Raw genomic sequence first — 23,093 nt, forward strand, 5'->3', positions numbered from 1 at the left:
CCTATTTCTTGTGTCCTTGTGAAACCAGTGTTCAATGAAAACAGTGAGCCTTTGAAACTGTGCATTGCTGATCTAGCAGCTGCCTATTGCAGATAGCCATTGACTTGTCTGATTTTAACAGGCAATGCGAATGTCTGGTGGCATTGTGAGGCCTCAAGGCCAACAAAGATATACATATTTGCAACAAAAACAAAACATTCTAGTGAAACTTAGCCTATCTGGCAGCATTTGTGGAGAAAGAAACAGTTAACGTTTGAGTCCAATAAGACTCTACTTTGGAACTATTTTGAGTTTTTCTAGCTTTCTGCTTTTACTTCACATCTCCCAGCATTCGCAGTATTTTGCTTTTATTAGACATATTTGGAGCGGAACGGTGGCTTACTTGTTAGCATTGCTGCCTCATGGCGCTGAGGACCCAGGTTCGATCCCAGGCCCGGGTCACTGTCCGTGTGCAGTTTGCACATTCTCCCCGTGTCTGCTTGGATCTCACTCCCACAACCCAAAAGGATGTCAGGGTAGGTGAATTGGCCACGCTAAATTGCCCCTTAGTTGGGAAAAGAATAATTGGGTACTCTAAATTAATTTTTTTTTTTAATTATACAGATTTGCAAGTCGAACAAAGGGCTGGAATAACAACCATGACTATTTTGACAAAACTCACACTTCTTAATGATGGATATAAATTTGTATCCATTGGACCGCTGCCAAGCATGACTGCATACCCCTGCTTGAAAACCAGTTTCATATACGTTTGTTAGACTTGCATAATAAAGAGCTGCATTGTGGTGTATATGATAGGATTTGTCCTCATGTTTCACTATACCCGCGTATCTATTGGTTTCCCAAGACTCTCAAAAGCGACGTCCCATTACGCCCTATCTGTGACTAATTCTGGAATTGGCCAAATGGTTGAATGAGTTGCTACAACCAATGGTGTAGGATTGAATAATAATAATCTTTATTATTGTCACAAGTAGGCTTATATTAACACTGCAATGAAGTTAAGGTGAAAATCCCCGAGTCGCAACTCTCCGGTGCCTGTTTCGGTACAGAGGGAGAATTCAGAATGTCCAAATTACCTAACGGCATGTCTTCTGGGCGGAAACCCATGCAGACACGGGGAGAACGTGCAGAGTCCGCACAGACAGTGACCCAAGCTGGGAATCGAACCTGGGACTCTGGTGCTGTGAAGCAACAGTGCTAACCACTGTGCTGCCGTGCCACCCATATCCATCACTTTCCCAAAGACTATACGCAGCCTGTATAGCGACAACAATGTTATGCCTATGTGCTTGTTCGATATCGCTAGCCTATTCAATAATGTGCGTCTCAAGGAAGCCACAGACATTTGTGCAGTGTCATTCTAATATGGCATCCATCTGCACCACTATGTTCTGAATCTATTCATTGAACTAATGAACTTACCAACTTGAATTCTGTTTTAATGACATTATATGCCCATGGATTTCCCTCTGGAATTCCCGCCAGTCATCGCTAATGTTTTCATTAGTTTCCATGGTAAAGAAAGTTTTTTTTTACAAATTTAAAATGCCCAATTCTTTGTTTGTTCCAATTAAGGACCAATTTAGCATGGTTAATCCACCTATCCTGCATATCTTTAGGATTGTGGGAGTGAAACCCACGCAGACACAAGGAGAATGTGCAAACTCCACACAGACAGTGACCCAGGGCTGGGAATTGAACATGGGAACTTGGCACCGTGTGGCAGCAGTGCTAACCACTCTGCCACTGTGCTGTCCTGAGAAAGATATTTTTGATGGAATGCCCCCCTAACTCTTATCCCTTTCCTATTTCCAATACGTAGATGATATGTTTGCTATATTTGAATTTGCATGTGTTCCATCCCATGCTCAAATACGCCGTTGAAATGGAGCAAGCGCACTTTCCTTAATGTGCTGGTTGAGAAATCTGTGAATGGGATCTCTGCTACAGTCTACCCCAAACATGCCTTCACTGGTCACTTTACACGTTGGAATTCCTACAACCCCCAAGAATTACAACACTGGCAATTTTGTAAATAGGGCCCGAGCCAGTTGCTCATCGTGCAAGCTTGACACCAAAATAGGGTGCATCACAGATATCCTGCGGGATTCTGGCAACTCCAATTAGATAATTGCTTGTGATATATCGCACATATTCATGAATGGACCTAAGGTCACAACTTTCAGAAAAATGCCCATCTACCTCAAATTACCCTGGAAGAGTGAAGTATCTCAAACATCTGAGCAATAGGTGAAGCTAGTTGTTTCACTCTGCTATTAAAATAAAAGTAAAGTCACCATAGTCCCAGATGACCGTGGGCTGCTTTCCCCTGACTGGTGGTGATTAAACCTGAGGATCACCACACCTCGGGCAGTACGGGAATTGAACCCGCATTGTTGACCTTGCTTTGGATCACAAATCAGCTGTTCTGCCAACTGAGCTAAACCAGCTCCCCTCTATATGCAGTAGCAGCACGCATGGTGTTTTCCACTAATCCGACACTGCCAAATAGCTACTCTGCCTATCACAAAAATGAGTAACATAGTTTATGAATTTCAATATTGGTATGATGTAATGTACATGAGTCATACATCCCAATGACTGGTGGGTCGCATCAAGCAGCACATCCTTTCGGCTGTTAACAATTGGCAGAATATTGACCGTGCTCAACCAAGCCATGCGTGCAAATCTCTGAACATAATGTCTAACGTTAGAAGTGGTTCCACGATTGGACAACATTTGCTGAACAATCCTGAGTGTGTTAAGCATTACTCAATTCGCCATTATCAATCGGGCTGGCTATTCAGTTGTTCAAGTTACATATATTCATATGTAAGAACTTGCCCTCTCTAGGAAAAAGGAATGTGGCCAGATGTTGCACACGTTTTGAATAATAAACATGGGTACAATAGCTTCCTGTTGCATTCACCATGGCAATGTCTCAACCAATCAGAGCTGACTGAGCAACCAAGCAACCAATCAGCACCTCTTTTCTCATGCAGTATAAATTCTTGTTCCATTTGAAATTTGGCATTCTTGCATCTGACCTGATGAATGCAAGGCAAAAAGCTTGCTGGCATGTCTTTTGTATTTAGCAATGCTCAAGATAAGTGCTACCAAGCGACTGTTTGGAAAATGATTGGAAGTGCACTCTAGCTTTGTCTTGGTACAGATTGGAAATTTATAGAAGTTTAGCCCCAAAGTTTATTTTTAAAATGTTCTTGAATGAACTGTCCAATAATATCCTGTTTTATAAAATGGTTGAATATTTTTCTTAATAATAAAGCACACAATTCAAAAACAGCATTACAGAGATCACTTGCTGATAGTAATGAGATGGTCAAGGCATTGAAAAGAGTACGAAGGGCAATAAGGTTTTATCTGTCTTTCTTAACACAATTTACATATTTTGTGTTGCAATCAAACGTTTTTCAATTTTCCATTGTAGAGAAAAGATATTCTAAATAAATTGGCAGAATGCCAGGTCTCCGAGTCCGAAATGAAGCTTTTCTACACTACCTCAAAAATTGGCACCGGAAAGCGCTTGTACCAGCCGAAACTGTATGTCATTTTCTTATCTTTCGTCAGAGAATTGTTTAATGAATTACGGCTCCATGGTTAGAATGTGCACTGAATGCCTTACATTCCCCTCAAGTGCACTATAGAAAGGTTCTGATGGTTGTAAAACTGGAGGTTGTTGTTCATGTGCGTCATGCTTTTAAAAAAAAAAAAATAATAATAAAAGTACCCAATTCTAATTTTTTTTTTCAATTAAGGCGCAGGTTAGCATGGCCAGTCCACCTACCTTGCACATCTTTGAGTTTGTGGGGATGAGACCCACGCAAACGCAGACACAATGTGCAAACTCCATTCCACGCAGACCGTGACCGGGATCAAACCCGGGTCTCGGTGCTGTGAGGCAGCAGTGCTAACCACTGTGCCGCTCATCATGCTTTATCTAGACAAGAATATATTAAAATTTCAAAATAGCAATTTTGTCCTTTTTTAAAATTTACAAACTCCATGACCCTATAACTTAAGTTGCAATCTGTTGTCAAACTTGTGCGAGTATATCTTCGTGAAATGTTTGAAGGAAGCTTCAAATTTGGGAAATGTTAGGTATAAAGAAACTGACGAAAGCAGCATTTGTCATATGCTCCATGTTCTGCGATGACAAGAGCCATCACAATGCAATGCCATTTACTTTTGCCACACAGTTTGTACTTTGGTGTGAGCTTGAGTGTCTGTTGTGATTGAAACATTTTTATTTTGAGGATGAAAGTAGAAAGGGTGGAGACCCAAGGATATTCATACTACTTGGGAGGTGGCTATTTTACTGGAGGAAAAATATTTCTGTATTTTCCCTTGAACCATTTTTGGCCAAGATATCTCAAGAGGAGTATGTAATATATATCATATATTCAGTTGCTGAAAACTATTCCTTCCATGCAGGATGGCTATTAACCTGGTGACGTTTTATCAGTTTTACATTTTCCTTTACTCTTTAAAAATGCTGTATTAATTTGTATTCTGTATCCTTTTTGTTTAATTGATAGAAAGGTTTGCCATCATTTTATATTTTAGGTCTGGACAGGAGGTTAACAGTGAGTGCCGAATCAGTAGTGTTAGCGGAGTCAATAGGAAAAGACGCAGAAGAAACTCTGAGGTTGTGGAGGAAGCACCAGGGTCTGAGACTAGTACATCTTCAGACAGTTCGGATGAGGAAGAACAAGTAGACGAAGCAGAGAATACAAAAAGTGACAGCATACAGTCAAGTGCAGAAGAGAAAAATGTCAACAACAGTGAACAAATTCAGAACTCAAGTGGTGCAGAGACTACGACTGAGAAAGCAACAGCATTGGTGTCCATTAATAAGAAAAACAATCAAAACCTGATGCCGCAACCTTCTGCAGAACCTGCTATTTTCATTCCAGTGGACAGAAGCCCAAATATTCAGGTGCTCAATTGTGGTCAACTGTAAAATTTCTTTTCATTTAAAATTTACATTCAGTCTCTTTTTAGGGTTATCATACAATCCCTACAGTGCAGAAGGAGGTCATTCGGCCCTTCGAGTCTGCGCCGACCCTCTGCAAGGGTCAGGCCGCTACCCTATCCCCATAACCCAGTAACCCCATCTAACCTTTTGGACACTAAGGGGCAATTGGTCATGGCTAATCCACCTAACCTGCACATCTTTGACCTGTGGAAGGAAACCGGAGCACCCAGAGGAAACCCACGCAGACAAGAGGAGAAAGTGCAAACTCCACACACAGTCACCCAAGGCCAGAACTGACCCCGGGTCCCTGGTGCTATGAGGCAGCAGTGTTATCCATTGTGCCACCGGGCCTTGTCAATTAATATTGATTGGTGTTGGTGTTTTTAAAATGCAATTCTCATGTTATTATAATTTCCCCATGACCAATTTCATACTGTGGGTGGTAGAAATCATGTCATGCTGCCATCTTGTGTACACAAAATGCAGATTGGTTGTTAATGACGATATTAATATGGGAGCAGCACAAACTCTTATGTACTGAGGTGATGGTCTGACTTGGGTTCCCCAATAATTATGACAGTGGAAATGTAACACATTGGTCAGAATGTTTATTTTTTTAATGTTATCTGCCTTTTTTCAAAAGTATTTCCACAAGAATTTCTAATCTTGATATTGCTGCAAGTATCAAATGGAACTGTATGAAGTTAAATTGTTTGAAAAAGAGGGATTTATGGTAGTATACTGTTTGCCAGTGGTACCAACCTCAATGATACGCTTCAATCTTGTTAACATTTTAACATTGCCTATGCCGTGCGCCTACCTAAATTTGAATGAACCCAGGCAGTGTGACCTGAAGAATTTAGCTCTGAATTAGAAAGCTACAAATTTGCCCATGGAGTTTCTGTCTAGCAGTGAATTTCAGCGACACTTGATACAAGCCACCTGAGTATGGTCATTAATGGAGAGGGGTGCAATGAATAACGTCAATTTATTAAAAATATTTCAGGAGACTCATTTCTATCCCTGTTTATGTCGATTTACTCATGTCTTTATAATTATGTCAGTTAACCATCTTGATAGGAGATGTTCTCTATCTTTCAGGAAGCTCGTCTTAAGTTACCAATTCTAGCTGAAGAGCAAATTATCATGGAGGCCATTAAACATAACCCTGTGGTAGTTGTTTGTGGTGAGACGGGCAGTGGCAAAACTACACAGGTGCCCCAGTTTCTCTACGAAGCTGGATATGCCAGGTAAAATAAACTCGGGCTTAAAATGGAGCGTCTAGATGCTAAGATGTCTAAAATATATTCAGTGTTTTTTAAGAAAACATATTTAGCATAAGATATTTGCAAATTCTGTGTTTCCCATTTTGCATACTGATCAAAAATGTTTTGTTTCTGTACAAACATCAAATTTTACACTGCAATCTGCATACATTAGCGATTTATAAGAAACTCTTTTAGATGGTTGTCAGTCTCCAATACAGTTTTTAAAATTATTCATGGGACATGTGTCACTGGCACGGTTAATATTTATTGCCCATCCCGAACTGCCCGTGAAAAGGTGTGAATGAGTTACCTTTTTAAACGCCATTGAGTTGGTTTGCTATTAAGTCATTACTGAGGATTGGGAGTCATATCTAGGCCAGATTGGGTAAAGAAGGCAGATTTCCTTCCTTGAAGGGTCCTATAACTGATTCTTGCTTTTTAAAAAAATTTAGAATATCCAATTTTATTTTTATTTTTTGATTAAGCGGCAGTTTAGTGTGGCCAAACCACCTACGCTGCACATCGTTTTGGGTTGTGGGAGTGAGATCCATGCAAACACGGGGAGAATGTGCAAACTCCACACGGACAGTGACCCAGGGCCGGGATTGAACATGGGACCTCGGCGCCGTGAGGCAATCCTTGCTTTTTATTCCAGATTTATTTAATCAAATTTAAATTCCCCAATAGCCGTAATGGGATTTGTATTTATGTCTCTAAATCAGTCGTCCACGTTTTTATGGGTTTACTCGTCCAATAACATAAACCACCATGCTACTGTATTTCTCTATATTATAGCATTTAATGTTGGAGTTTACCTACAAATGCTGGAGTGGATGAGATTCTGTTACCCATTCTTTTTGTACCAACTGTATGAGTATTGTTTAAAATAAAAGGCGTTGCAAGGTTTTTTTTATGTAAAGGAAATCTTCAGGCACATGATTAGTTCTATTTTTGCATTATTCCTAGTATAACTTGTCATCACATAAACTGACAAGACTTTTTTTTTGCAATTTAACGTGGCCAATCCACCCACCCTGCACATCTTCGGGTTGTGGGAGTGAGACCCACACAGACATGGGGAGAATGTGAAAACTCGACACGCACAATGACCCGGGGCCGGGATCGGACCTGAGTCCTCGGCACCGTGGAGGCCGCAGTGCTAACCACTGTGCCGCCATGCCGCCTAACTGAATAGACTTGTTATATTTTGATCTGCTTATGGCTGAGCATCAATAAATAGCTCATTTGCTTGTTTTTAATATGGTCTAGGCTATTGCCTTTATTCAAAAAAAACCTTTGGTTTCATGATTACCCTTGATAAATATTAAAATTAATGAAGTTTAGCCTCGAGTTCAAAACAACCCAGCCGCCTCCCTTTTTGCAGCTGAAATCTCATTTTATTTTGAGCAGTCCAAATGTTTAGCCACTGAATTCAGTCCATGGTTATTTCTAATTATTGTTCAGAAAAACATTATTTAAAGTGTGAAAGTAATGCTTTAAGCATTAAAACCATAACCATCTCTCTGGTCTTTGCCCACAGTGGAAATGGAATCATTGGCATAACAGAGCCCAGGCGGGTAGCAGCTATAAGCATGTCCCAGCGAGTTGCAACAGAAATGAATCTTTCACACAGGTAAAAATGTTTCGGAATGGAAACTGAATGATGCTCGCACTTAACGTCATAGGCGTTGGGTGGGTGGTGCAGGGAGGTGAATCGGGGGGGGTCAACTAGTCAGGCAGTGTTCAGGATTTTGCCTAAGTGACCCACATATATGCAGATGAAGGAGCTTTTGAGACATATATAAAGTTTAAATTCATCCTTGCATTAATCTGGGTATATCTCATGTTGATGATCCAAACAGATTTTCCTGTGCCGATTGGAGTTCATCCATCATTGAAGCAACTGTCCAAAAAGAAATGTCACTCTGCGAAACTTCAGGTCCTCAGCGTTCAATTAAACAGGCAACATATATGGCCTCTGTTGCTGCTAACTTTAGCCTTAGTTTAATTGCTCTTGTTCTATCACCTTTGCTCTTGAGTCGCCAGGTATCTTTCTGATACCGCCACGTGGTTCAAGTCCGAGTAATGATCAATAATCCAACACACCGCTTAGTAAGAGTTAAATCAACGCACATTTAGTAATCAGTACTTATACATAAATTCTTCTTCTAAGCTACTTCCTACAACTAACAGGCCAATACTTAACTTTGGAAATGGCCCACCAGGTCAGGGAAACAAAATGGCCTTTCGTATGGGTTCTGAGCCTGCGGGATTCGAAGCTGGTACAGATCGATAGCTAGGAGCGCCTATCTCGTAGCGAGCGTTGAAGTAAGACTTGCGATTTGAGCGGTTGTTGCAGAAGGCAGCAGGGGTTGCAGCGGGGTGAAGAAGGGTTGATTTGAACTTGGACTCTATTCTTATAGTCCCCAGGGGCTTCCCGCCTTTCGGGGCGGACCCTGTACCTGGTTCCAAGTGATTGGACTTCGTCCCAATCACTTGGTTCGATATTCTCCAATGCTGGAGCGATTCCTTGATCGGTGGGCGGTTTTGGGGTGGTCGTTCACCTCTCTTTGTGTAGGCTCCTGTTGGCGCTGAAAAGTCTGGGTTGACTTTGTGTGTCTAATTTGTTGCACATTGTTCCCGGGGATTGCTAATTAGTATTCAGATGGCTGGTGTTTTGTTATGCTGATGGCTGCAGGTATCGATTCTTGTCTGGCCTTCCCAGAGGCGAATACACAGTTTTACCTGCAGCTGCTTGTTTTAGTCCTGTTGGCTGATTTTTCCCATCAGCCTTTTCCGTTCGCCATTTTAAATTGAGGTTAGCCAGTCTAAATCGGGAGTTAGCCATTTTAACTGGCTACACCTCCGAGCCCTTGTCCATTAGTAGCCAGGACAATAAGATATCGGGATACTGATCGTTTATTCATTGTAATCTTGTTGCGTTTATGCTTTTCATCTGGTAGAATTGCTTATCAAAGGGTAAATTTTAGTCATTTTTAAAACTGGAAATGCGGTGATGCTCTCTGTAGTGGTCTTCTGTCTGGGCAGAGACCATCACTCCAGTCCTTTGCTAGACTCAGTGTCATGCTAGTTGCTAAGCTTTATGTAAGAGTGGTGTAGCTTTAACTAACCTAATTTTTGTTTTAGTTCTCTCCCCATCGGTTATGTTTTTATCTGATACGCACATGATTTTTCAGTGTGGGTCATCTGTTGACAAGCAGCTGATTTTGCTTGGTACTTCAGCAATACTGAATATTACACTTGTATCTGTAGGATAGTTTCATATCAAATACGATATGAAGGAAATGCAACAGAAGACACACAAATAAAATTTATGACCGATGGTGTGCTTCTAAAGGAAGTACAGAGGGTGAGTTGGACTCCTTTTATTGAATGTTTGTTGAGTTCAAAAAGTAATTGATTGTAGTGGACCAATTATGTTTCAAAAAACTATTTTCCATGATGTTTTTTCTGTAACTACTCCAAAAGCATTGCTAGCTTTAATATGAGTTCAGGATAATGCAGACAAGAGCTGTTGTTGTATTGGTAGGATAGTGTGAAGTTGTTTGCCTACACATTGTTGTAATACATAGAAAATTGTGGATCATGCACAGCCACGCAGAATATAATTAAGTTACACTCGACAAGAACAGAAAATACTGAGCAATCTCAGCAGGTCGAACAGCATCTGTGGAGAGCGAAAGGAGCTCGGGTTTCGAGTCTGGATGACACTTTGTCAACGCAGCAGAAAGGGCAGCACGTTAGCACAGTGGTTAGCACTGTGGCTTCACAGCGCCTGCGGTCCCAGGTTCGATTCCCCGCTGGGTCACTGTCTGTGCGGAGTTTGCACGTTCTCCCCGATTCTGCGTGGGTTTCCTCCAGATGCTCTGGTTTCCTCCCACAAGTCCCAAAGGATGTGCATATTCGGTAAATTGGACATTCTGAATTCTCCCTCTCTGTACCCGAACAGATACCGGAGTGTGGCGACTAGGGGCTTTTCATAGTAACTTCATTGCAGTGTTAATGTAAGCCTACTTGTGGCACTAAGATTATTATTGTAACAGCGAATGTGCAGTAACAGGTTACCCCCAAGAACGACACTTTGAACTAAATCATCAAAGTCAGGACAGAGACTTTTATACTTATTTTTGTGTCCTTCGGCTATAAACCTATTAATTTAGCAGAACATCCAGAATCTGGTATAAAAATTGTGTGGGTACGGGCTATAGGTGATCGGTTCATGGTTCACAGTTGACCAAGTTGGATTTATTTTTCCACAATGAAATAGCTGAGGACCAACAGATGGGCTTCACTCGGGTGCTCCAGTTTCCTCACAGCCCAGTGGCGGTTTGGTGGATTGGACATGCTAAGTTGCCCTTAGTGTCCAAAAAGGTTAGGAGGGGTTATTGGGTTACGGGGATAGAGTGGAAGTGAGGGCTTAAAGTGGGTCGGTGCAGACTCGATGGGCTGAATGGCCTCCTTCTGCACTGTATGTTCTATGTTCTAAGCTGTCAGACCCTCTGAGATTGCACAGTAATTTCTGTTTTTGTTTCAGATTCTAGCATCTGCAGTTATTTGCTTTTATCTACATTACACTCATTGCAGGTTCTTAATATATTGGTAATGTTTGCAAAAGTACATTGTACTTTGTAACGCCCAATAAAGAGCACCCCCTCCCCATTGCTCCAAGAAATGTTTTTAAAAAGGCAGCCAGAGCTACAGAGTTGAAATCCATTGATGTGATACTCTAGTAATGTACTACACTTTAATGCTGTATTGCAAGCTTTGCCAATACAAACAAGTAAACAGCTAGGTGAACTGGAAGGAGTAAGCGATACATCAAATTGCCTAAATTTTGATAATTTGTTAATAGTTGGCTGGTTTTCAATTACATACATTCTGTTATTTGGCAATTAAATGGTAACTGTGCACTATATAACTAACTGTGATGATACAGTTAACTAACTGTCATAGATGTTTACAGCATAGAAACAGGCCCTTCGGTCCAGCTTGTCCATGCCGCCCAGTTTCTGTCACTAAGCTAGTCCCACTTGCCTGCATTTGGCCCATATCCTTCTATGCCCACTCTATCCATATAACTGTCTAACTGCTTTTTAAAGGAAAAAATTGTACCCGCTTCTACCACTGCCTCTGTCATCCCGCTCCAGATGCTCACCACCCTCTGTGTGAAAGAATTTCCCCTCTGGTCTCTTTTGTATCTCTCCCCTCTCACCTTAAACCTATGCCCTCTAGTTCTAGACTCATCGACCTTTGGGAAAAGATGTCGACAATCTACCTTATCTATGCCCCTCATTATTTTATAGACCTCCATAAGATCACCCTAGGCCTCCTACGCTCCAGGTAAAAAAGTCCCAGCCTTTCCTTATAACTCAAACTATCAAGTCCTGGTAACATCCTCGTAAATCTCTATTGCACTCTTTTTAGTTTAACAATATCCTTCCTATAATAGGGTGGCCAGAACTGAACACAGTATTCCATGTGTGGTCTTACCAATGTCTTGTACAACTTCAACAAGATGTCCAACGCCTGTATTCAATATTCTGACCAATAAAACCTAGCACACTGAATGCCTTCTTGACCACCCTGTCCACCTGCAACTCCACCTTCATGGAGCTATGAACCTGTACCCCTCGATCTCTTTGTTCTGTAACTCTCCCCATCTCCCTAACAGGGTCCTGCCCTGATTTGATTTACCAAAATGCATCACCTCACACTTATCCAAATTAAACTCCCATCTGCCATGTACAACTGGAAAATGTCGTACACAGCCAATAATATAAGTAGGCTTCAATGAAGTTATTGTGAAAAGCCAAATTTGAGCTTTGGTTATTCATCAGTTTTGTTGATCTTCCTGGGCCATGTTGGGTGCAGTTAACTGGAAATTATTTGGTGAAAAGTGTTTTTTAATCTCCCAGGACTTTCTACTCACAAAATACAAAGTGGTTATTATAGATGAAGCTCATGAACGGAGTGTGTATACAGACATCCTGATTGGCCTGCTATCTCGTATTGTTCCTCTGCGAGAGAAGGTAAATACTATTTCTGCCTGTTACTGGCATTTTGTTTAGACATCATTAAATGTAATATACCAATAGTGACATTTTTGAGTCACTGGACTTCCAAAATAAAACCATACACCAGTTGGGATATTTCTAGGAGGAATAATGAGGATTCACTGAGATAGTTCCAACTTAGATGTTTAAGTCAAAGAACAAGAGAGAAGTTCACCATGCTGCACAATGCAATATTACAACATAATTAGTGTTTACCACTCTTTCCGACCTCCCCATTGAATGTTACTGATCTCAGCTGTAATAACGTGATAGGAAGCAAATACCAGGCACTTCCCTACATGAAGGAAAATACCTTATACCAAGTTAGGAGTGTAACGGAATACTTTCACTTGCCTGGATGAGTGCAGCTCCCACAAGACTCAAGCAGCTCGGTACCATCCAGGACAAAGCAGCCCACTTGATTGCTGCCCCTTCCTCAAACATTCAAACCCACACCACTGACAAACAGTGGCAGCCGTGTGTACCATCTACAAGATGCACTGCGGTAACTCACCAAGGTTCCTTCGACAACACCTTCTAGAAGGACAAGAGCAGCAGATACCTGGGAACCCCACCACTTGGAGGTTCCCCTCCAAGTCACTCACCATCCTGACTTGGAAATATATTGCCGCTTCTTCACTGTCACTGGGGCAAAATCCTGGAACTCCCTGCCTATCAGTATGGTGGGTGTACCTACACCTCGAGGACCGCAGAGGTTCAAGAAGGCAACTCACCACCACCTTGTGAAGGGCAACTAGAATTGGGCAATAAATGCTGGCCTAACCAGCGATGCCCACATTGTGTAAATGAATTTTAAAAAACAGTGGTTAGCACTGTTGCTTCACAGCACCAGGGACTCGGGTTTGATTCCCAGCTTGGGTCACTGTCCGTGCGGAGTCTGCACGTTCTCCCCGTGTCTGCGTGGGTTTCCTCCCGGTGGTCTGATTTCCTCCCAGTGGTCCCAAAATACGTGCTTGTTAGGTGAAATGGACATTCTGAATTCTCCCTCTGTGTACCCGAACAGGCGCTGGAATGTGGCAACTAGAGGCTTTTCACAGTAACTTCATTGCAGTGTTAATGTAAGCCTACTTGTGACACTAATAAAGATTATTATTAATTTTATCTTCCTGAACCAAAAACAAAGATCTGGGAATAAATCTCTATTCCTGTTAGGGATGTCCGAATGATTTCTGACACTGCAAAGCTACAAAAGTGGAGAGGTATAAATACCTTTTTGATGTAAAATACACACCACCCACACCCCCGCCACATTTGTGATATATGCATTCATAAGGTAGGATGAAAAATAATAGATACTGGATGTAAAATTTTGCATGCAAAATTGCAAGAAGATATTCTGCCTGAATGTATGGTTTACATTCAACATTTATCTCTGAGAATAGTGTTGAAGGATCTTGTGTGCTTTATAGTAGGTTAAAATATTCAAAGATCGCGCCATTAGAAAAATGTAACTGAAGAAAACATGTACATTCCACATAACTCTGTTTTTGATCTGGTTTTATCAGCATAATATTAGAGTGGTGTTAAATTCCCCAAGTGGATACTTTGCACTTATAATCATTTGACTGTTCTTACAGAATGTACCCAGTAAATTTTTACCTTGTTCCAACAGAAAGGGCAGCCAATGAAACTGATTATAATGTCTGCCACCCTACGTGTGGAGGATTTCACAGCGAACAAGAGGCTCTTTCCAACCCCTCCCACTGTTGTCCAGGTAACCTCACCATGTTAATGTACAGCAGAAAAGTTCACATTGGAATGTCATTTTATGAAATATCTTGCAAGAAACATTAAGGCTGAGATGCTCATGCACACTTGAGAGCCTTACTTCCATCTATTAAAACTGATTATTCTTTAAGGTGGATGCCAGGCAGTTTCCTGTCATTGTTCACTTTAACAAACGTACTCCACTTGATGACTATGCCGGAGAGACTTTTAGGAAAGTGAGCAAAATCCATCGGATGTTACCGCCAGGTAACAAAATTACCATAATTACTGTTCTTTCCTTTCACATATAACTGCTTTTCATTGTAAATTAGTTCCATCTTGGTGCTTGATTTTTTTTGTTTTTTTGCAGAGGATAGCTAGAATTCTCTACACCTTGGGCTGTTTGTATGCAAATTGTGCTCAGCCTGTCGGCACAAACATGAATGCATAAATTTGCCATTTAAAGCATCATAGAATTACCACAGTGTAGAAGGAGGCCATTTGGCCCATCGGATCTACACCGACCCTCTGAAAGAGCACCCCAACTAGGCCCATTCCCCCACCCTATCCTTGTAACCCCACCTAACCTTTGGACACTAAGGGAAATTTAGCATGACCAATCCACCTAACCTGCACATCTTTGGACTTTGGGAGGAAACCCACGCAGATACTGGGAGAATGTACAAACTCCACACACACAGTCATCCGAGGCAGAAATTGAACTCGGTCCCTGACACTGTGATGCAGCAGTGCTAACCTCTGTGCCACCATGCCGCACTCCGAACCAAATGTTAATTTGGCCACTCAGACATTTACACATTGTCTTAATTGTAAACCTATCCAAATTTTGCAACACTTGAAAAATTTATTTGCACAGGATTAGATTAATCTGATGTGGTTTGGACTTTTGCAATTAGGACTAAATTTCTGTTGACTTTCACCCCCACAAAATCATATATTGCCACATAAACATTTAGATGCATTCTTCTGGAGCTTAATTTTGATTTGTGATTATTTATTTCCCATTAGGAGGTATCTTAGTGTTTCTGACAGGACAGGCTGAGGTACATTCTATGTGCCGAAGGTTGAGAAGAGCCTTTCCTTACAGACCTAACAGCAGTGTGAAAGGTAAATACTTTTAAATGCCATTGCATGATTTTTGTCAAATATGTGCGACTTTGTTTGAGGTTGGCTGATGGTGCGGTGAAGACCATTTTTGAAATAGCCTATAGCTATTGAATTGAGATGTGTCAATGTGAGCATCTCTGTTAGCTATTGGGCAATATGCTCTGGATAGCACAGAAGCTAAATCTAACATTACTGTAAATGGATGGCATCCTTTAACATGTAAAATATCACCAGTCTAATAATATGATATGGTAACATCATTTAACAACTTTCATCCTTTTTTTTCCAAATCCCTCCATGGCCTTACCCCTCCTGATATCTGTAATCCTCACAAATCTCTGAGATATCTCACCTAGTTCTGGCCTGGGGGCCTCTCTAATTTTAATTGCTCCACCTTGTCTTCAGCTGCCTAGGTCCCATGCTCTGGAATTTGCGACAAAATACTAAATGTGTTTGTAAAGGCTGTGTTCACAATTTTACTACAAATAAATTGAGGAAATATTTGGACCACCTATCAAATTTTGGTGCTGTCCAGTTTAGGGGACTCATCTGTCGATTGTTTCAGTAAGCTTTCCCAAATTCTAACCAGTATATTTGACTACCTACAGCAGTGTATCCCAAACTTTCCCCTCTGTGAACCCATTTTAATGCTTGAAAGTTGTTGCATCCCCAGAGTGAGGGTGTGGGTGGGAAGGGTGGCAGCAAATAGTCTTGTCCACAAACATTCTGAAGACTCTGGGGCCTCGGGGAGAAGAATCATGCACCCGTATGTATTGGAACCTTAGCGCCAATGCCAGGACTGTCCCACCAGTGTCTACACTCGCTCGTCCCCATTGATTTCTTGGAGCACACAGCCCCAAATGATTGTTGCATGAGCCTGGCTGGGGGTGTGACCCACAGTTTTGGAACCCCACATCTGCAACAAAATATTTCAGATTTCATGCAAAGATTCCAACCTCCATTCCTAAAATGTTTCTCAAAAAAGTAGCCTCTTTGTCAGACCTTCTTGTTGTGAGCAGCTGTAAGTATTTGACTTTTCATAAGCAATTTGAGATGTTAAGTTTGTTTAATTCATTTCCGGAATGTGTGCATTGCTGCCTAGGCTAGCATTTATTGCCCATCCCTAGTTGCACATAGAAGGTGGTGGTGAGCTGCCTTCTTGAACCGCTGCAGTCCCTGGTGGAAGGTGGAACAACCTTCATCTATCTTTGGTGGGTAGGATTCAAACTATTAAAATGAATGTACTCCCAAGGATTTTATTGTTCTTTCAATGTCTTCTCATTTTTCTGCTCAAATCCTTTTTTATCAAGGTTAACAAATTGATACCTTTTGTTTGGATGGGTAAGAATCCCAGCATTCTGCTCCAAAGGGATAGGCAGTCGGGGGGCTTGGCCCTCTCCAATTTGCTGTTTTATTACTGGGCTGCTAACATTCAAAAAACATTTGTTGTGGCTCAGTGGCCCCAATTCTATTTGGGGACAAATGGAGACTTGCTCCTGCACTACTTCTATTCTTCTTGCCGTAGTCACTGCGCATATCCCTTTTTCCCCCACTAGATTCTCCTCGAACCCAGTGGTGGTCTCCTCTCTCAAAATTTGGAAACAGTTTATACAGCATTTTAAGCTTCTTTCCTGTCTTCACTTGCTCCTATTTGTAACAATCACCTTTTCCCACCTTCCGGTATAGACCCAACATTTAAATCTTGGAAAGTGAAGAATCTGGAGTGCTTTGGAGTGTTCATGGAGGGGAGGTTTGCAAGCTTTAGGGAGGTAGCTGATAAATTTCAACTATCCAGCCCTTTTAGATACTTTCAAGTTTGCGACTTCTCGGGTAAGACTTTTCCTCCCTTTTCTTTGGCGCCAACTTCTTCCTTGATGAAGAGGATTCTGTCATTGGTTCGGCCAGGTGAGGGTCTATTTCGGACTTGTATATGGCCATGTTCTCTCATCAGATTCTGCTTTGCTAAGCAGTGTGAGGGTGAAACGGGAAGGTGAATTGGGCCCTATACTTCTGAGGTTTGGAGTGAGGCCCTTCACAAAGTCAGCTCTAATCCTCATGTGCTCAGATGAGCCTAATTCGGGTGTTACACAGGACACATTTGACTAGGGCAAGGATGACTGGCTTTTCCCCAAATGGTTTTTATAAATTTAGCGTACCCAATTATTTTTTTCCAATTAAGGGACAACTTAGCGTGGCCAATCCACCTATCCTGCACATCTTTGGGTTGTCGGGCAGCATAGTGGTGCAGTAGTTAGCACTGCTGCCTCACAGCGCCGAGGCCCCAGATTTGATCCCTGCACTGGGTCACTGTCCATGTGGAGTTTGCACATTCTCCCCGTGTTTGTGTGGGTTTCACCCCCACAACCCAAAGATGTGCAGGATAGGTGGATTGGCCACGCTAAACTGCCCCTTAATTGGAAAAAATTAATTGGGTGCTCTAAATTTATGTTTCTTTTTAAATCCTTGGGTTGTGGGGGTGAGAGCCACGCAATCACAGGGAGAATATGCAAACTCTACGCGGACAGTGACCTGGGACTGGGATCAAACCTGGGTCCGCGACGCCATGAGTGTTAACCACTGCACCATGGTGCCGCCCTGCCCAAATGTTGAAGATAGATGTCATCGCTGTTCTCTTGGCCCGGCTTGCCACACGCATATTTTCTGGTCGTGCCCCCAACTCATAAGCTTCTGGGGTTCCTTCTTTAATACCATGCCAGAGATGCTCCATGTGCGTTTAGCCCCATATCTGCTGGTGGCCGTATTTGGGGTTTCGCATTCACTGGTGACTCTGTCTGGGGTAGAGGCGGATGTTGTTTGAATTTGCCCAGAGGTGAATATTGCTTGTTTGGGGGTCTCCCACTATGCCCAATGCTTCTGTTTGGTTGGATGACTTAATGTTATTGCTGCACTTGGGGAAAGTTCAATTCACCATCAGGGAGCCAGTGGAGAGATTTTATCAAAGATGGCAACCATTTATTTCCTTTTTTAAGGATTTAGTCATTGTCAGTTGTTACGAGGTTTAGGTTAGTTTTAGTATTTAAGTTAATTATGTGGGGGTTTCTTACTTCATATTTGCTTGCGATTTTTTATAATCTTTTGCTCTGGTTTGTGTTGATTATCATGAAAAAACTCTAATAAATATTTTTTTAGAAAGTGGCCTCCAGTGTAAAATTATGTTAGAAATCGGGTGTGCGAACTCCCGCAATTCAACCAAGAGTCCCAGTGTTTCTTCCGTGCTAATGTTTGTTTTCCTTCAAATTATAGAAGCTGTTGCTGCTGCAGATGATTCAGTTGAAGCGATTAAGAAGTTTAAAAAGGCCAAACATAAATCTGTAGGTGCCCTGGTGTTTTATTTCGCTCATTAAATACAGTAGCATGATATTCAGACTTGTAGAATCTGCATCATTTTGCTCAATATAGTGTTTAGTAGAAGAAAATGCATTGTTGAAACTCCGTCTATATTACTGAATTCACTTGAGAAGCAAACGCCTGAGGACCTTGATGCTGTAAAATTTCCCTTTGTTCATTTAGTTTGTGTGGTGGGATTCAATGCTACCTGAAACAGAAAAAAACAACTATTTAGACCATAGAACATTACAGCGCAGTACAGGCCGTTCGGCCCTCGATGTTGCGCCGACCTGTGAAACCACTCTAAAGCCTCAATAACTGCTCAATAAAGTAGATGTTGAGCCACTTGGGTTGGTAGCAGCTCAAAAATGATTTCCATCTTCTGCAGCACTGTTTTCATTGCCTTAGGTAGAGTCTGCCTCTGGAGACACCTGCAGGATGAATGATTCTCGAGAAACAGCACAAATACCTCATTTCAAGTCTTTCGGTAGTATAGAACACGTCTCTTTTTACCGCAATACCTCATTCATGTTGCTGCACTTTAGGCTTCCGTTTTCTTCACTCTCATTTAACTTTTTCTTTCATGGCAAATTTGATACTGTTGGTTAGACTGTTTTATATTTTTGGTGTCCTAATTGGTTCTTGTCTCTTGCTGGGAGACAAAAAGAAGGATTTTTTCTTCTGCCCACAATATTCAATTGATTGTTTTGTGACTTAACAGCTAGAAGCTAGCCCAATAATAGGTTGGCAATTTATTTTCTCAGGTTCTGTTTTGAATTGCAGCACCTATCTCAGTCTCACTTCGAGCAGGTAACTGCTCTGACCAGGCAAGCCACACCTATAGAATTCCAATAGAACATGACACCGAGCAAGAAGTACAAGTAAAAATTGACATGTATCTGGACTCCATGGATTGACACCAAGCACAAGCATTTTTCAAATTTGTCTGTGGGGTGTGGGTACCATTGGCAAAGCCAGCATTTACCCCCTATCCCTAAATCTTCTGAGAAGGCTGAGGTGAGCTGCCTTCATGTACCACTGCAGTCTGTGATGAGGTATTCCCGCAGTACTTTTGGGTGGGCAGTTCCAGAGAATCCCTACAGTGCAGAAGCAGGCCATTCGGCCATCAAGACTGCACCAACCCCCTGAAAGAGCACTCTGCCTAGGCCCACTCCCCTAGCTATCCCAGTAACCCCACACATTAACCATTTTTAAAAATAAAAAAAATTTAGAGTATCCAATTCTTTTTTTTCCAATTAAGGGGCAATTTAGCATGTCCAATCCACCTACCATACACATCCTTTTAGGTTGTGGGGGTGAGACCCACGCAGTCACAGGAAGAATGTGCAAACTCAACCCCGCACATTAATCATGACCAATCCACCTGACTTGCACATCTCTGGACACTTGGGGGCAAATTAGCATGGCCAGTCCACCTAACCTGCACATCTTTTGGACTGTGGGAGGAAATCAGAGCACCCAGAGGAAATCCGCACAGACATTGGGAAAGCGTGCAAACTGCATGTAGGCAGTTCCAGGATTTGAGCCCAGTGGTGATGAACAGCTCTATATTTCCAATTGTGTGGTGTGGAAGGGAAATTGCAGCTGTTGGTGTTCCCATATACCTGTTGTGCTTTTTCTTCTAGGCAGTAATGTTCACTTTTCACCTAAAAGATAACTCCAGCAACTGTCTTTTGCTGTCTCCATGCATCCGTCTGGTTACTGCATAAAATAGTGTAAATTCTTTCAAATTCTAAAATCGTTTCCACCCCCATGGCTGGTTACCAGGCATTTGGGTCTCTGAAAGCTATATCCTCATGGCACCTGACAGTGATATGACGTGATTGATAATCTCGTATGACTATAATAATATATGCCAACTTTTGGTTTTATTTCTTTCTGCAGAATTTGCCAAGGATTAACCTCGATAATTACTCTGCCATGCCAGTGGATGAGGGAGACGAAGATCGCGAGGCAGGGATTGATGATGAGGATGGAGTTGGCTCTGATCTAGATCTGGATTTGGGGGATGATGATTCTGAAGAAGGTATATGGTTTTATGCCCCCCCCCCTCCTCCTCCACACACACACATACACACATACACACAACTGTCATGTATTGGAGAATTTCACAGCAAATGTGAATAACATCACTGTGTTTATATTTGGATTACAATACTATTTTATTGAATGCACTTGAATATTGTATGTGCATCATTTTTGAATTGTCAAAAGGACATAAAATGGGATTTACATAAGATCTTGTACTGTTTTCCTTTAGTAGAAGTATGTGGTTATTATAAAATCAACCTTATATCTACTTTTTTGTGTACACAGTTACAAAGTTTGATCCTTCTATTCCACTATATGTTCTTCCACTTTATTCATTGCTGGCAGCGGAAAAACAGGCAAAGGTGAGCTTATTCCTCCCTGATCTCTGGTTTAAATACTGAGGCATGTAGTGCTAGAGAAGCACATATATGCTCTCCATTTGCAGCTTATGTTGACTTATTGCAGCACATTTGTATGGGACCAATTATGTTTATTGTCTGTGAGGAGTATGCACGTTCTCCCCGTGTTTGCGTGGGTTGCCTCCGGGTACTCTGGTTTCCTCCCACAGTCCAAAGATGTGCAGGTTAGGTGGATTGCCCATGCTAAATTGCCCTTAGTGTCCAAAAAAGGTTAGGTGGGGTGAGGGGGATAGGGGTGGCGGTGTGGGGATAGGGTGGAGGTATGGTCTTAGGTAGGGTGCTCTTTCCAAGGACCAGTGCAGACTCGATGGGCCAAATGGCCTCCTGTACTGTAAATTCTATTACTCTGACTATTAAACATGAAATATTTTTTAACTATACCGGACAGGAACTGCAATTAAAATTTGGAATGTTTATATTTCACTGACTTCATGCATGTCTTGCTGAACTGCTAGAATTATGTATTTTGGCTTGACTTTTAGGTTTAATATTTTTGTGGAAGAAGTAAGCATACATATGTTTGTAAATGCACATTGATGAGAGCAAATTGAATAACCAGGTGGAACAATATTCTTGTTTAAGCTTCACTTTCTCAAAATGTTACGTGAAGGAAATACGTATTTAAATTGCACAAACTTAATGCCTGAATGTACTCCATGGTGCTTGGTTCAGACAAGTCTATGCAGTTATTTCCAATGTTGTCCCAATCTTGACAACACTTAAATAAAGAGCAGGAGAAGGCCATTTGGCCCCTGAGCCCTTTTCCGCCATTTAACAAGATCATGGCTGACCTGATAGTGACCTCCAACCTGCATCCCGCCTATCCCAAATAACATACTACCCCCTTCTTTACCAAGAATCTATCCATCTCTGCCTTTAAAAATATTCAAAGACTCTGGTTCCAGATATTTCCAAAGACTTATGACCCTCTGAGAGAACAAATGTCAATTTATCTTCTCTCCCTCTCCCTCTCTCTCTCTCTCTCTCCCTCCCTCTCTCTCTCTCTCTCTCTCTCTTCCCCCCCCCCTCCATTGGATCCAGCAACCTTCCTCTTCTCTTGTGGTTTCCCCATCCCCCCGGGTTGTGCAGTCCTTTGGTTCTTCATCTTTTTTTTTCCTGGCTTACTCCTCGTTGCTGGCCTCGAACATGTTTTGGAACAGGCCGATGAACTGCCCCCAAGTATCCAGGAAGCCTTCCTCTGACCCTTGGATGGCGTGCTTAATCTTCTCCAGGTGGAGAAATTCCGAGAGGTCAGCGAGCCAGACTGCAGCTTTGGGTGGTGCTGCCGATCGCCAGCCGAGCAGGATTCTCCGGCGTGCGATTAGGGAAGTGAAAACAAGGGTGTTGGCCCCCTTCCCCATGTGTAACTCTGGCTGCTCCGATACCCCGAAGATTGCCACTATTGGGCATGGCTTCACCCTCACCCCCACAACCTTGGACATTGCCTTGGAGAAGGCTGTCCAGAACCCAGCAAGCTTGGGGCAAGCCCAAAACATGTGGGTGTGGTTGGCCTTGCCCCTCTGGCAACTCTCACATTTGTCCTCCACCTCCGGGACGAACCTGCTCATTCGGGTTCTGGTCAGGTGCGCTCTGTGCACCACTTTGAGCTGCATTAGGCTTAGCCTTGCGCAGGAGGAGGAGGAGTTCACCCTGCTCAGTGCTTCGCTCCAGAGTCCCCATCCTACCTCTGTCCCCAGTTCGTCCTCCCATTTTTGCCTGGTCCCGTCCAGTGGTGTTCGAGCTCTGTCCAGTAGGTGTCCATATATTTTCCCACATAGCCCCCCCTTCTCGCTGCTTGTGCCTATCAGGTCCTCTAGTAGTGTGCTTTCTGGGGCCCCGGGGTACCCTACTGTCTCTTTGCGGAGGAAGTGTTTTATTTGGAGGTGTCTCAATTCCTGTCCTTTTGCTAGTTTCCACTTCCTTGTCAGTTCGTCCAGTGTCGCCAGTCTGCGCCCTACGTAGAAGTCCCCGACCGTCAGTGTGCCCCCGTCCCGCCTCCATCTTTTGAAGGTGGTATCCAGCATGGCTGGGGGGAATCTGTGATTGCTGCAGATGGGGGCCATAGGGGACATTTTGG

The 23,093-nt window shown here is 42.4% G+C and overlaps 1 protein-coding gene across 3 annotated transcripts in view; it reads left to right on the forward strand.

Moving 5' to 3' along the window:
* The window catches only part of dhx37 (DEAH (Asp-Glu-Ala-His) box polypeptide 37), a 60,094-nt gene that overhangs the window by 12,057 nt on the left and 24,944 nt on the right, over window positions 1–23,093 (forward strand). For all 3 annotated transcript variants that reach the window (XM_072495856.1, XM_072495845.1, XM_072495834.1), the window contains exons 4-15: window positions 3,452–3,564; window positions 4,588–4,960; window positions 6,101–6,249; window positions 7,808–7,900; window positions 9,541–9,637; window positions 12,204–12,317; window positions 13,975–14,076; window positions 14,222–14,336; window positions 15,099–15,197; window positions 18,462–18,529; window positions 20,451–20,592; window positions 20,883–20,959. In XM_072495856.1, coding sequence (XP_072351957.1) covers window positions 3,452–3,564; window positions 4,588–4,960; window positions 6,101–6,249; window positions 7,808–7,900; window positions 9,541–9,637; window positions 12,204–12,317; window positions 13,975–14,076; window positions 14,222–14,336; window positions 15,099–15,197; window positions 18,462–18,529; window positions 20,451–20,592; window positions 20,883–20,959 — 1,542 coding nt within the window. The remainder of the gene's footprint in view (window positions 1–3,451; window positions 3,565–4,587; window positions 4,961–6,100; window positions 6,250–7,807; window positions 7,901–9,540; window positions 9,638–12,203; window positions 12,318–13,974; window positions 14,077–14,221; window positions 14,337–15,098; window positions 15,198–18,461; window positions 18,530–20,450; window positions 20,593–20,882; window positions 20,960–23,093) is intronic.

The sequence above is a fragment of the Scyliorhinus torazame genome, chromosome 1 (genome assembly GCF_047496885.1).
Source record: "Scyliorhinus torazame isolate Kashiwa2021f chromosome 1, sScyTor2.1, whole genome shotgun sequence".
In the NCBI taxonomy this organism is placed as follows: Eukaryota; Metazoa; Chordata; class Chondrichthyes; order Carcharhiniformes; family Scyliorhinidae; genus Scyliorhinus; species Scyliorhinus torazame.